The sequence below is a fragment of the Bufo bufo genome, chromosome 9 (genome assembly GCF_905171765.1).
Source record: "Bufo bufo chromosome 9, aBufBuf1.1, whole genome shotgun sequence".
NCBI classification, from domain to species: domain Eukaryota; kingdom Metazoa; phylum Chordata; class Amphibia; order Anura; family Bufonidae; genus Bufo; species Bufo bufo.
The window spans coordinates 146,512,107-146,527,747 of record NC_053397.1 but is presented as its reverse complement, the minus strand read 5'-3'; the positions used below and the strand labels follow the sequence as shown (position 1 = coordinate 146,527,747).

Below are 15,641 nucleotides of genomic sequence, written 5' to 3'. Positions count from 1 at the left end.
CTTGGGGCGTAGGGCGTTTTACATCGCGTTCGTACGCACTGTAAAACGCTCAGGTGAGAACCATGCCCATAGAGAAACATTGGTTTTTGCCTGCTGAGCGTTTTACAGCGCGTAGGAACGCGCTGTAAAACGCTCAGGTGTGAACCTAGCCTTAAGACAGTGATACCTCACAAAATAAAATTGTATGTCTACTTTATGTGAGCATCAATTTGCAAATTATTTTTTTAGGACCTTAGAAGGCTTAGAATTTTAGGAGCAATTTTTAAGATTTGAAAGAAAATGTCCAAAATCGACTTTTACATAATATAAATCATCCAGAAATGTGTAGAAACTGCACTCCTCAAATTATGAAACACTTGGGTGTGAAAAAGAAAAATGACTTTTTTTTTATTTTTTTATTTTTTTTTTAGCAATAATTAGGCCCGAGCGAATCTGGTTCGGATTTCTTTTTCTGAACCTGATTTGTTTGAAAACTGCGTTTACAATATCTCCTCCGTGCAGTGTGGCACATCCCCATCTTTTTTACGGATCACACTGGAAGTACTTTGCTGAAGAAAATGTTTGACTAATCGCCCTTAAAATCCACATTTGAATTTGCCATGGATTTCACTCTAATGCTACTTTCACACTAGCGGCAGGATCCGTCCTACCGCTATTTCGCCGTGCCACCGCTCCGTCCCCATTGACTATAATGGGGACGGAGGAGGAGCTCCGGCGCAGCACGGCGAGAGGCCGCCGGACTAAAAGTACTGCATGTCCGACGGCCTCTCACCGTGCACTGCACTGGGGACCGAGCAGCGAAATAACGTCAGGACAGATCCGACAGGGTTAACAGCCTGTCTGATCCGTCCTGCTGCTAGTGTGAAGGTAGCCTAAGCATTGCATCTTTTGCATTGACATGCTGATTTTTGTTTAACTCTCATCCACTTTACTGCTACTATAAAGATTTTAGGGCACATTTATTACGCTCTTAATAACGTCCTGCTCTTGAAGTTATAAAGAGGTGCCGGCCTCTACATAATTTTGGCTTATCCACTGCTTCTTTTAAATGTCAGACAGCTTCCTAGCTGGCTTATATTTAGACCATTTTCTAAAACGGGTGTAGACCATGGTAAATGAGACGGGGCTATTGGCCCACACCACGCCCACTTTTTTAAATTTATTTTTTAGACCTGGCGTGAGTGGGGATGAGTCCGCAGATATAGGCCTATTTCTGTTTAATAAGTGACACCCTTTCTTGTGTGAATGGTACCCTAAAGGTAAACATTATTTGAAATTAAAGGAGTGAAACTAACTGGCTGTTTAAACTCTTTGCTACCATTTTATATACGTATTTATCGGCGTATAACACGCACTGGCGTATAACACGCACCCTTTATTTTAAGGGAAATTTCAGGAAAAAAATTAAATTTCAAATTGTACTGCTATGGGGTGGGGGGATCTGTGGATGGAACTGTTATGGGGGGGATCTGTGGATGACACTGCTATATGTCATCCACAGATCCCCCTCATAACAGTGTCCATTTCAAATTGTACTGCTATGGGGTGGGGGGATCTGTGGATGGAACGGTTATGGGGGGGATCTGTGGATGACACTGCTATATGTCATCCACAGATCCCCCTCATAACAGTGTCCCCCAATACACCGGGCCCCGCCGCTCACCGAAGTATTTATAAACGTGAATCCTTATCCTGTTATTAAGCTGCCCTCTCCCATGTTCCCATGTCCCCCCTGTATCCCCACAGCACTTACGATTCACACGCTTCCATAGCAGGCAGAGCGGACGGCAGCAGTAACGTCACTCACTGACGTCGCGCGTCTGCTCCGCCTGCTTCATTCATAAAGGGGGCGGAGCAGGCGCTCGACGTCAGTGAGTGACGTTACTGCTGCCGTCCGCTCTGCCTGCTATTGAAGCTTAAGTGCTATGGGGATACAGGGGGGACATGGGAACATGGGAGAGGGCAGCTTAATAACAGGATAAGGATTCACGTTTATAAATACTTTGGTGAGCGGCGGGGCCCGGTGTAAGAGTACAGTGACTGCACCGGGCCCCGCCCCTAGTTACGGACTCCAGCCCCTCCTCTCTCCCGGCTCATACAGCGCAATGAATATCGGCGTATAACATGCATACATGATTTGCCCCCTATTTTCAGGGGGAAAAAGTGCGTGTTATACGCCGATAAATACGGTAACACATGGAAATTTTTTCACTATGGGTTCATAGCATATTTAGCTCTGTACCTTAAAGGAGTGAAAATCTGTGATGTTTGTAACATAATTTTAAATCTGCAACCTGTTTGATTTTCCATAGAGATTCATTCCACTGCATGTGGACTTTGGTTTTGAAAACACCATATACATGTTTTGTACAGTAATACTGTAAACTCATGTAACTGGAGTACAGTCATTTCTCGGTGAGTTATGATCCTGAACTGCAAGCGGACTAAATTCAGTAAAAGGGCAAACCTATGTAATATGGCTTATGTGATTCTTTGTGAAACTGCAGAAATTTATTAATCTGAACCCTAGTTATTTTCTGACAGCATTGAGTTGCAGCTGCAGGAACTTGGCCCAGCGAATAGAAATGGAGTTTATGGTTATATCGAAGCATTTGTACCATGCACAAAGGATACTCTTGTGAAACGACTGAAGAAACTGCACCTTCACATACAGGTATTTTATGTTCAGAATATATGGTTTTGTGCAAATAGACATATATATTTATATGTATCTCTTTACTGCCCATTAAAAGCCATTTGCATTTTTCTTTGTGGTATGTAGTTGATGGGTTCTAGCGGTCTGGAATCATTTGCAGTGTTTGAAGTTAAAGCCAGTGCTGGATTTTTTATAGTTTTTTTTTATAGATTTTTTTTTTTTTTACTGTGTAAAACTTAACAAAAAAAAATAAGACATATTGGGTCCGTAACAACCTGCTTTATAAAAAAAATATCACCTTATATGCCCCTCAGGTGAATACTGTAAAAAAAAAAGTATAAATATATGCCAAAAGACTTTTTTTTTTTTGTCACCTTGCCTCAGAAAAAGTGTAATACCAAGCGATCAAAAAGTCTTATGTACCGTAAAATGGTACCAGTTAAAAGGTCACCCATAAACCATTCCATCAAAATCTGCACTGCAAAAGCCATATGGCACTTCTTTCATTCTGAATCCTGCAATGTGCTCCTCCAGCAGTTTACCACCACATATGGGGTGTTGCCGTATTCAGGACAAAATGGGTAACAAATTATGGGGTGCTTTTTCTCCTGTTACCCCTTGTGAAAATGAGAAATTTGGGGCTAAAGCAAAATTTTATTGGAAGAAATAAAACTTTTCATTTTCACAGCCAAGTGTTTTCAAATTTCGTAAAACGCTTAGGGGGTCAAAGTGCTCAGTACCCCCCTTAATATATTATTTGAAGGGTGAAGTTTCCAAAATGGGGTCACTTTTTGAGGGTTTCCACTGTAGGGATACGTCAGGGTCTCTTCAAATACAAAATGGTGCCCAAAAACCTTTCTAGCAAAATCTACCTCCAATAACCTTATGGCGCTCCTTTCCTTCTGACCACTTCCATGTGCCCTGACAGCAGTTTACTACCACATATGGGGTATTAATGTAAACTGCAGAATCAGAGTAATGTATATTGAGGTTTAGTTTGCTGTTGACCCTTGCTGTGTTGCAAGACCAAATTAATTAACATGGAAAACCGACATACATTTTTTTTTTTTATTTCGCCTTCATTTTCTTTTAATTCTTGTGGAACACTTAAAGGGTTAACAAAGTTTGTACCATCAGTTATTAATAATTTGAGAGGTGTAGTTTCTAAAATGGGGTCATTTATGGGTGCTTTCTATTATGTAAGCCCCTCAAAATCACTTTATATCTGAATTGGAAACTTTGTTGAAAATTTGAAAAAAGGCTTCTAAACTTTTAAGCCTTCTAACGTCCTAAAAAAATAAAATGACATTTACAAAATGATGCCAACATAAACCAGACATATGGGGAATGACTGATAACTATTTTGTGAGGCATTACTATCTGTCTTAAAAGTAGAGAAATTCAAATTTAGAAAATTGTGAAGTTTTTCAAATTTTGGGGTAAATTTGATTATTTTTTTATTTTTTTTATAAATAAAGGAAACTTATATTGATTCAAATTTACCACTGTCGTGAAGTACAATGTGTCACGAGAAAAGAGTCTCTGAATAGCTTGGATAAGTAAAAGTGTTCCAAAGTTATTACCACACAAAGTGACACATGTCTGTCAGAAAGGTGAAAAATGGCCTGGGTAGGAAGGTGAAAACTGGCCCGGGTAGAAAGGGTTAAACCCACTCCATTCCAGTCTCAACCACGGAATGAGAGAGCTTCTCCTGCATTTCTTGTATATTCTATCACAGGTCTTGCATCTGTACCCTCTTAACCTCAGAGCTACATCATTGACAATGCAGTTCCTTTAGGCCTCTTTCACACGAGCGTGACGGATTAGGTCCGGATGCGTTCAGGGTGCGTTCAGTGAAACTCGCACTATTTTGCAAGCAAGTTCAGTCATTTTTGTCTGCGATTGCGTTCAGTTGTTCAGTTTTTTCCGCGCGGGTGCAATGCGTTTTGATGCGTATTTTACGCGCGTGATAAAAAACTGAAGGTTTACAAACAACATCTCTTAGCAACCATCAGTGAAAAACGCATCGCACCCGCACTTGCTTGCGGATGCAATGCGTTTTTCACGCAGCCCCATTCACTTATATGGGGCCAGGGCTGCTTGAAAAACGCAGAATATAGAACATGCTGCAATTTTCACGCAACGCAGAACTAATATGTGAAAAACAACGCTCATGTACACAGATCCATTGAAATGAATGGGTCAAGATTCAGTGCGGGTGCTATGCGTTAACGTCACGCATTGCACCCGCGTGGAAAACTCGCTCGTGTGAAAGGGGCCTTACTTTTAGAAGGTTCAGGACCTGTGATGCTTTCTTTCTAAGCTTTCGAACTGCACTAATGATGCAGGGTTCGCACCATCAGTGCAGTTATTGTTCAGCAGATTGCCCCCTGGTAGTTTTGAACTTGGTGCACCAGTCCCCCCCAATGGATGATCTCACGTCGCCAGGCATTCCTTTCTTCCGGTCCATCGGAATGGAGACCTGTAGCAGGTGAGTAAGCTTATTCTTTGTTTTATTAGCCTCTTTACTTCCCAGAAGGTTTTGCTGATGGCAAACATTTTAACAGAAAACTAAAGTTATGATTCTGGGAAGGCAGGGAGTGAAAAATGAAAATGAAGGGTTTAAAGGAAAAAAAATTATAAGGCTACTTGCTTATGAGGATAGATCATCAGTTTAAAAGAACTGCAGAACCCCTTTAATTATAAAGGAATGATTTGGCATTAAATTACAATGTTTTTATGGGACTGTATTTTATTAGTTTTTGTCCAACATCATGTTCTACTGCTATAAGCAGGTCTGCCTTAGTTGTTACACACACACACACACACATACTGTATCTTTACAGTTACTGTCTTTTCATTGCCAGGATGATCGACTGAAAGAGCCACTACAAAAACTGCAAACTGCCATCAGCAATGTGATGCCAGGCCAACTGAACAGATACCAGGAAGACTGTCAAGCACATAACCAAGCTAGAAATGCCAAGTATGTGTCTATATACACTTAGGGACCAGGTTACAGTTGTTTTCCTTATAAGTTTTTCTTGGGAGGAGACAAGCAAGTGAAGGTAGGAGCAGCTGCCGAGAGAGAAACACATAGGCGCACAAAGGCACTTAGAGACCTAGCTCTACTGCTCTGTATTACTGTATAATGTCCTACATACTTCTGCCACTTCTTCTGCTGTCTCATCCCAACTAGAGACCTAGCTATACTGCTCTGTATTACTGTATAATGTCCTACATACTTCTGCCACTTCTTCTGCAGTCTCATCCCAACTAGAGACCTAGCTCTACTGCTCTGTATTACTGTATAATGTCCTACATACTTCTGCCACTTCTTCTGCTGTCTCATCCCAACTAGAGACCTAGCTCTACTGCTCTGTATTACTGTATAATGTCCTACATACTTCTGCCACTTCTTCTGCTGTCTCATCCCAACTAGAGACCTAGCTATACTGCTCTGTATTACTGTATAATGTCCTACATACTTCTGCCACTTCTTCTGCTGTCTCATCCCAACTAGAGACCTAGCTCTACTGCTCTGTATTACTGTATAATGTCCTACATACTTCTGCCACTTCTTCTGCTGTCTCATCCCAACTAGAGACCTAGCTCTACTGCTCTGTATTACTGTATAATGTCCTACATACTTCTGCCACTTCTTCTGCTGTCTCATCCCAACTAGAGACCTAGCTCTACTGCTCTGTATTACTGTATAATGTCCTACATACTTCTGCCACTTCTTCTGCTGTCTCATCCCAACTAGAGACCTAGCTCTACTGCTCTGTATTACTGTATAATGTCCCACATACTTCTGCCACTTTTGAAGCTGTTGCGCAACAAAAGTCAGGGGAGCAGGATCTTTTCTTTTCTGTTTCTGTCTAAACTGTAAGAGCTGCAGAAGTGAAAAATGTCTTATACAAGATATATAAATGCCAGATATAGTGTTAACCCTGAAATGATTGGTATTCTTTAAAGTTCCTTATGTTAAAGAATAGAATGAAATAATCCACCAAAAAAAAAGAGTACTATTGAAGTCCTTTAAAATTATTGCAATTTTTATTAAATATTATAAAAATACACATAAATTCATAGTAACTGCAGGGAAACTACAAAGACACGCCATATGCCTTCACCTGCAATAACAAATTACTAACATGAAAAAAGTCCACACACAGGGCAAAAACCTTGTAAGGGTGTGGAATACTGGACTTAGCGTTGGTGAATGACTAATATAAACCGTCACTACCATACCATAACTGTATAACAAATGACATGGCCTCTTACTACTTAACAATCACCTCCATTTTGTAATTTATAAGGCACATATAATAGACTGAAACCTGTAGCAGATCATGACCTACCTAAAGTGCAAGTGTGCAATGGCGGACTTTATATTAGTCATTCACCAACGCTAAGTCCAGTATTCCACACCCCTATAAGGTTTTTGCTCTGTGTATGGACTTTTTTCATGTTAGTAATTTGTTATTGCAGGTGAAGGCATCTGGCGTGACTTTGTAGTTTCCCTGTAGTTACTATGAATTTGTGTATTTTTATAATATTTAATGAAAATTGCAATAATTTTAAAGGACTTCAATAGTGCTTTTTTTTTTTTTTTTTGGGTGGATTATATTATTCTATAGAGTAATCTGGTTACAAATAGGTATTCACCTACTGCGGATTTTTTGTTGTAATAATAGTTAGAATGAAGCAGTTGCAGTGTGTACTGACACTGGCTCCTGTTGACTGACTTTGGCTTCATTTGGGAGACATGAATGTGGGCTAAACACTTAAGATCAAGCCTAATGCCAGGCTTTCGCCTCGTCAAAATTTAGGCACCGCGTCCGGCAGTCTGTGTGCCTATGGCTGGCATAGATTTCAGTGTTCATTTACACCAGAAAACTGTTGTAAAAGATGATAAATGTAGCTGGGCGCTCATCACTCCCTCTTTTTGGGAAAGTGGCGAGGCCAGCTGAGAAACGCCACTTGCGCACACTTTCTTGCGCAAATGGCTTTTCAGAAGTCGCAAATGTATAGTTTGCAGCTTTTTCACTACCTCAAAGTGGCAAATATAACTGATAAGTCTGCCACTTAGCCCTGCCACTCCTAAATGAAAGGGAGCTGGGACAGTATTCTAGCTGTAATGGGAATCTGAGTCTGGACCCACCCAAGAGCTGCTACTGTGTGTGTGTGAGATGTATCAGAAGGTCTGTATACTGTAATTTAAGGGTAAGGGCCACAAGTGATCACAAGAAAGAAAAATGTTTATTGTATAGAAAATGGAGAAAAATGCATCCAAACAATATATATTTGGTCAAACTGTACAGTAAAACTTTAAAGACCAAAATAAATTGGGGCAGATTTGCTAGTTGATTGCATACAGAGCTTTTTATTAAATATAATTTGGCACTTTTCTGGTTCACAATGTTGCATCAAGTTTTAGACTTATTTATGAAGCAAATGCACCAAAACATAATGGTCTGTACTTAGTTTTGAGATGTGACAACATGTGACGATATTTAGCCACCAAGTAGTTGATGTAGAGTTAGAGGAAGGTGCTAGTCGCTTTGGTCTACATTTCAAACACGATTAGGAGGTCTTCCCCCATTCATTTTTTTTGGATAGTCACTGTTTCAAAGTATGTTCTTGTTCGATACTATAAGGTCCAGTAGGGGGAGTATTAATTTATTGCTTTTTGTGGGTCTTGGTAGAAACCTTGGTGGAAAAAGAATCAAATTTATAGTTTTGTTTGTTTTTCATTTTAACTTTGACTTCTTTTACCTATAGGCATCAAGCGGATGATGATCGTGAACGTAATCCTTCAGAGGAGGAAGATGAAGAGAAGCCTGGAAAGAGAGTAATGGGTCCAAGGAAAAAGTTCTGCTGGGATGACACAATAAGGTATTATGATGTTCGCCTACAGCAGGAATACTTCATGCTCTCTCTTCAGCCCTTGCTTTCATAGTCATTATAAATCTTCGGAATATATTTGTGGCTGTTAGTATAGCAGCTTAAAATAACATCGCATTTTCTCATCCACTGCCTTTTTCATGTAGGAATTTACTTTGTAATCTAGTAAAAATTAAACTGGGATGCTATGAACTTGAACCCAGTAAAAGTCAGACTGCTGAAGACTACTTGAAGAACTTTATGGAAACCGAAGTTAAACCCTTATGGCCAAAAGGCTGGATGCAATCCAGGTAATAGTAACTCAGTTTTACTACATTGCAATGCAAAATTTTATGAGATGAGCTGTTTGACTTTTTTTCATTTTATTTTGATAGAATGCTCTTTAAGGAGAGTCGCAGTGTGCATAATCACCTCACTTCTGCTCCGTAAGTACATACTGTGCATACAGCTGTGCAACAAAGGTTGACAGATATGATGAACCTTTGCGTGGCTTTACACCACCTTTGGGTGGTTTAACACAAGGTGACCAAAAAATGGCGAATTGAACGGTTGTTATTTTTTTCTGTTACGGCGTTCACCGCATAGGAGATATTTTAAAATATTTTAATAGTTGGGACTTTTTTGGGTGTGGCGATACCTAATATCCTTATTTTTTATTGTTTTGAAATTTAATATGTAAAATTGGGAAAGGGGGTGATTTTTTATTTTATTTTGTATTTTAAAAAAATAATTTCAACTTTTATTTTTTACCTTTTTATTTAATAACTATCAGCCCCCTTAAGGGGCTAGAACCCTTGTCCTAATCACCCTAATGGAGTTCTATTAGGGTGAATAGGACTTCACACTGTCCCTGTGCTTTGTGCACACAGCAGCATGGAGCTTACCATGGCAGCCAAGGCTTGCCCTGTCATTGAGGCTGGGTGCCGGCTGGGTGAAATGGTCAGCACCCGCCCCCCACATTTGTATGTCACCATCGAGTGGGAGGGACTCTTTTTTCCACTGTGCTGCTGAGGAGAAAACGTGTACTAAGATATATTACAAAGTTTCTTTATAGTTGCTTTTAAAAATCTATGAACAAATCCGGTAAAGGGTCTAAATACCGGAAAAACAAACGCTTCTGTTTTGTCCCAATACATTCTAAATGGAAAGCAATCAGGATGTCTTACAGTTCTGTCCCTTGTACAAAATACATTTTCGGATCAAAATTCTGGAACACTACTGCACTTGCCGAATCCAGCATTAATTTCCAATGTGACTAGACCTGTCCTTACTTTTCAGAACACTTATAGAATTGAATGGAGGCATGGGTATGTGAGACGGGTCTGTGGGCCTCTGTTCTTGAGATAGCTGCAGGTTCCAGAGAATGTGCCATGAATGTCACAATGGTAATAACCCTTTAAAGGGGTATTCTGTGGTTGTTTCACTTTAGCAAGCGGGCATTTATCATGTAGAGAAAGTTTATACAAGGCACTTGCTAATGTATTGTGATTATCCATATTGCTTCCTTTGCTGGGTAGATCAATTTTTCCATCACAAACACTGCACGTTTCCACGGTTATGGCCACCATCAGTGGGGCCGTGTTTGCACACTAAAGGAAAAAGTGCCAGCCTCTCTGGTGGCCAGGACCATGGGACCGCACATAGGCTGGTACTTTTTCCTGTAGTGTGCAAGCACGGCCTCTGCTGATGGATTATAGGGTGGTCGTAACTACGGAAACGAGCAGCATATAATGTGACGGAAAAATGAATCCAGCCAGCAAATGAAGCAATATGGGTAATAACAATGCATTAGTAAGTGCCTTGTATTAACTTTCTCTACATAATAAATGCTATTTGCTGAAGTGAGACAACCCCTTTAAGTTATTCACCAACTAGTAGAATGGTGGAGGTCCTACCGGTTTTGAAATCCATGCTTAAAAAAAATAAGTGCGGGGTGCACGTTTTTTTCTTTTTTTTTTTTTCTTTCCGACATGTGCAAAACACACAAACGCCTGGAACTGTTTTTTCTGCTTCCTATTCATTTCAATGGCTGATTCAGCGCTGGTTCTGACCCGAGCTGCTTCTTTTTTTACATGTGTAAAAGAAAAACAAAAAAGGAAGTGCTGCTTCCCATTGATATTAATGTGAGGCTGTTTTGAGACTGTTTTGAAGCTGGTTTTGTGGCAGAGACACTCTCAAATCAGCACCAAAAAACTGTGTGAACTGGCCAAAAGGGAAAAAACTCATATTTTGGCGAAAACCCGCCGCCGACGGCTGTGTCCACTCTGCCTCCCATTTATCTCAATGCCGTCACTGCACTGAGAAAGGCTTAAAAAGCTGCCATGTGAACGTTCCCTTAGAGTGGCCTGAAATGACAAGTTGCGCACTGCCACTCCATTTATCTCTGTGAGAGTTGCAGAGATTGCCGAGGACAACGCTCAACTATTTCTGGAACTCCCATAGAGATGAATGGAGCGGAAGTTGATATGCCTGAGCTGCCGCTCAGTTCATTTTGGGGACGCTCTGAGCTTTATAGGGTACCCATTCTTTTAATAGGTGGGACCCATGCTGATCTAATAGATATCCCCTATCCACAGGGTGGATATAACCCTTTAAGTGTTGCTGATTTAATTTTGCTTATTTTTTCTGTTTTACTTGTAGAGCTAAGAAGAAAGTAATTTTGGTCCCAAAACTGAAAACTAAGGTATTCATTTATATTTAGCTGAACAGATGAATGTACCCAATTCATGTGCCATTACATTAATATTTGTACTTATTTAGTTTGGATTATTATTATTATTATTATTAGTCTGGCTTGTAGGTTGGTATAATAGTAGATTTGTCTTTGGTGGTTTATGCCATTGTAATGTTAATGATATTTAATTTCTCTTATGTGTGCGTTAGACAGCATTAATATAATTTCTGTTATATTGAAGGTAATTTTCGGGCGTAAAATACTGATGACCCAGCCTCAGGCTATAGGTCATCAATATCAGATCATTGGGGTCTCACTTTAAAAACGCCCTCCAATCAGCTGTTTGAAGAGGCCACAGTGTCTGCAGGCAGTGAGCATCATTTAAGAGTATACAGAATCTCTGAGAGAGCAATAGCTCACCCTGAAAGTTTTAACGTTTAGGTTCTCATTAAATTGTTAGATTTTGGTATTAATGTTAAACAGTAAAGGTAAAGTTTTAACAATTCAGTGTGGAGGGGGAAAAAGCGTATTTCAGCTGTTGTAATACAGCTTATACTACAATTGTAATTTCAAACGCTGCTCCTCCACAATAGGGTTTTTGTGAGTGTACAAATGATATATATTTCTCACCCAATTCCTTGGGGGACACAGGAGACCTTGGGTATAGCTCAGCTTCCTAGGAGGCGTGACACTAAGTGAAAACTGTTAAGCCCCTCCTCCACAGCTATACCCTCAGCCTGGAGAGAGAGACTGACAGTTTTTTGCTTAGTGTCCAAGGAGGCAAGACACTCCCTGCTTTGCAGGGCTGTTTTTCTCCTTCATTTTTTACTTTAGATTTTATTTTATTTTTTACAGGGACAACAGAGACGCCTGGACCTCTCTGTTTCTCCCGGGGTCGAGCCGCACCAGTGCCGGTCATCCACACTTCTGCCTCCCCCACAGAAGACAAGGAGGACCAGGGCAGCCCAGCTCCCCTGCATCCCGCCAGCGTAAGGGTCGTCCACTCGTCAAGCCCCTCTCCAGCTTCCTGCCACTGCGGTGCCAGCAGCTGAAGGGTCGACCCTGCTGAAATGGACAGAGGGTGAAGACTTCAGGATGGTGAGAGTGGCTGTTCCAGCCCCCCCCCCCCCCCCCTGCTCTCTGCTCTCCTCCCAAGACCCTTCACCTAAGGCTCCAGGCTACAATCGCGAGCGCAGCACCTGGCAGCCGGCACACTTCACTGACGGCCGGCATCGCGAACGTCTGCACATGGGAATCGCGGCGTTCTCTTACTTGCAGGGGTGACGCAGACTCTCCCTTACTGTGCTAGGGCGGAGTGCCGGCTCGCTGCTCAGGGACTAAGGAGGTAGACTCTGGCCATATGGAATCGCGGTCTCCCACTCAGGCCGCAGACTTCACCGGACGGCTGGCACCCTTTAACTGCCGGCCGGCAATGCGACGGCCGCACAGAGATCGCGGCGTCGCTCTTGTGTGGTACGGCCGGTACTTCTCTGCAGCGACATTTTTCATTCCTAGTGCCAGCAGCCCCCAGCCTGGACAGCCATAACATTCTAGCGGATTGGGATATGGACTCTGCTTTACCGTCCCAGCTGGCCTCTGCTGTGGGCCATCTCATTACAAACATTCGTGACACCTTTAAAATTCACGATGACCCTCCCAGTTCTGACAAGGCCGGTGTGTCCCAAGCAGGCGTCCACAGTATTCCCTCTCCATGCCGACTTCTCGTCGGTAGTCTCTAAGGCTTGGTCTCGCCCTGATGCCCGTTTTACCCCCCTAAGAAGTTGGATATCTGTTATCCCTTCCCGGCGGATTGCATCTCCACTTGGGCGTCTCCGCCTAAGGTTGACCCTCCCGTGGCCCGCTTGTCTAAAAGCACGGCCATTCCTGTGGCGGACGGCTCCTCTCTTCAGTCCGCTGAGGACCGACGCATGGAATCCCTTACAAAGGCCATCTTTACCGCCTCTGGATCAGCCCTTAGGCCGGTCTTTGCTTCTGCCTGGGCCGGAAAAGCGGTCTCGGAATGGGCTTCCCAGCTGGATCAGGAACTTGATTCGGACGTCTCCATTCAGGACCTCGGTTCCTTAGCCCAACTCATTGTTCAGGCAGGAAAATTCATTTGTGAACCCTCCCTTGATGCAGGTGCCCTCATGGCCCGTTCCTCTGCTCTGGCCATTTCAGCTAGGAGAGAACTTTGACTAAAGGTTTGGATGGCGGATGCCACTTCCAAACGGTCACTTGCTGTTCTTCCTTTCACGGGCTCCCGCTTATTCGGGACCCGCCTGGACGAGATCATTTCTGAAGCCACAGGGGGGAAGAGCACCCATCTTCCCCAGCCTAGGACCAAGAGCGCCACCCGGGGCCGTCCTGGTTTCTCTCGCTTTAGGTCCTCCCGCAGGGCCTCCGGTCCTCGATCCGCGTCCGGTCCGTCATCTAATTCTTCCCAGGATAGACGTAAAAAGCCTTTTTTTCGGACTCAACCCTCCTGGCGTAAGTCCCAGCCTGCTCGCCCTCCCTCAGCCAAGCAGACCCCCCGCCTGAAGGTGCACCCCCACCCACCCAGGTGGGGGGACGACTCCTCCTGTTCAGGCACATCTGGCAGGAGCACGTCTCCGACGCCTGGGCTCTCGAAGTTGTATCTTCTGGATACAAAATCGAATTTGCGTCCCTCCCTCTGGTTCGCTTCTTTCGCTCCCGTGTCCCCAGTGTGCAGCCGACTTCTCCGAAGCCATTCACACCCTTCTGGACAAAGGAGTGATCACTCCCGTTCCTCTAAGGGACCGATTCAAGGGGTTCTATTCAAACCTTTTTGTGGTCCCCAAAAAAGAAGGTTCGGTAAGACTTTTATATTGGACCTCAAGCGGTTAAACCGTTTTCTCCGTCTTCGGCGGTTCAGGATGGGAGTCCCTCAGATCCGTGGTGGCCTCTCTGGAAAGAGGGGAGTTTCTATCGACATCCAGGATGCTTACCTCCACGTCCCGATCGCTCGGTGTCACCAGCATTTCCTTCGCTTTGCGGTGGAGAAAGACCATTATCAATTTGTCGCCCTCCCCTTTGGCCTGGTGTCGGCTCCTCGGGTGTTCACCAAGATCCTTGCCCCTGTCCTGGCCTTGCTCTGCTCCAGGGGCGTTTTTCTACTTCCCTACTTGGGCGATCTGCTCATCAAGGCCCCCTCCTTTTCCCAGTCGTCCACCAGCGTGAACATCACGCTGCAAACCTTGGAGCGGTTCGGTTGGATAATCAACCTTCCCAAGTCCTCACTTACCCCATCCAGACAACTCGTTTTCCTGGGGATGCTACTGGATACAGAAGCGGCGGAGGTTTGGCTCCCACTAGAAAAGCGTCAGCTCCTTCACCGTTCGGTTCGGACCCTGCTTCTCCACCGCCGTCCGTCCTTCTGGTCCAACATGCGGGTATTGGGACAGATGGTGTCCTGTTTCGAAGCGATTCCTTTCGCGCAATATCACTCCCGCATCTTCCAGACGGCAATTCTGTCTGCCTGGGACAAGTCTCCGGAGAGTCTGATTTCGGACCTTCCCCCTTCCTCCCCATGCTTGGACCTCCCTCCTCTGGTGGTTACGGACTCCCCTCCAAGGAAAATCCTTTCTCCCGATGTCCTGGTTGGTGGTTACCACCGATGCCAGTCTGCAGGGTTGGGGGGGTGTTTCCTCCCCGGTCCGTCCAGGGCACTTGGTCTCCATCGGAGTCTAAACTGCTGATAAACATTCTGGAACTGAGAGCGATTCTCCTATCGCTCCGGCATTGGACTCCACTGCTTCGGGGCCACCCCGATCGTGTCCAGTCGGACAACGCCACGGCCGTGGCGTATATAAATCATCAAGGGGGCACTCGCAGTGCAGCGGCTATGCGGGAGGTGTCTCACATGCTCCATTGGGCGGAAACTCATGTTCCGGCCCTGTCGGCCATTTACATTCCGGGGGTGGACAACTGGGCGGCGGACTTCCTCAGCCGAACGACGATCGAGCCGAGCGAGTGGTCTCTGCATCCCGACGTGTTCGAGTTCATTTGCCTCCGTTGGGGTCGTCCGGATGTGGATCTCATGGCCTCCAGGTTCAACCACAAGCTCCCCACCTTCCTGTCCAGGTCTAAGGACCCGAGGGCGTACGGCGTCGACGCTCTCGTTCTTTCGTGGACGGAATTTCCCCTTCTGTACGTGTTTCCGCCCCTCCCTCTGCTGCCACGGGTTCTCCAGAAAATTGCGTCAGAGGGCATGCCTACGGTTCTGATAGCCCCAGATTGGCCTCGCCGGCCTTGGTACGCCGACCTTAGGGCTGTTTCACACGAGCGGATGCCGTGCGTGACATCCGCTCCGTGAATGACAGCCAAGATCCGATGCAGACTGCAGAAGCACGGAGCATTAACATGACTGATAATGCTCCGTGC

General features: G+C 44.2%; 1 protein-coding gene across 2 annotated transcripts in view; it reads left to right on the top strand.

The window, feature by feature from the left end:
* Positions 1-15,641, top strand: part of UBN2 (ubinuclein 2) — a 140,805-nt gene that overhangs the window by 55,741 nt on the left and 69,423 nt on the right. For both annotated transcript variants that reach the window (XM_040406645.1, XM_040406644.1), the window contains 6 exons: positions 2,545-2,674; positions 5,524-5,642; positions 8,444-8,557; positions 8,713-8,856; positions 8,941-8,991; positions 11,207-11,249. In XM_040406645.1, the coding sequence (XP_040262579.1) occupies positions 2,545-2,674; positions 5,524-5,642; positions 8,444-8,557; positions 8,713-8,856; positions 8,941-8,991; positions 11,207-11,249 (601 nt within the window). The remainder of the gene's footprint in view (positions 1-2,544; positions 2,675-5,523; positions 5,643-8,443; positions 8,558-8,712; positions 8,857-8,940; positions 8,992-11,206; positions 11,250-15,641) is intronic.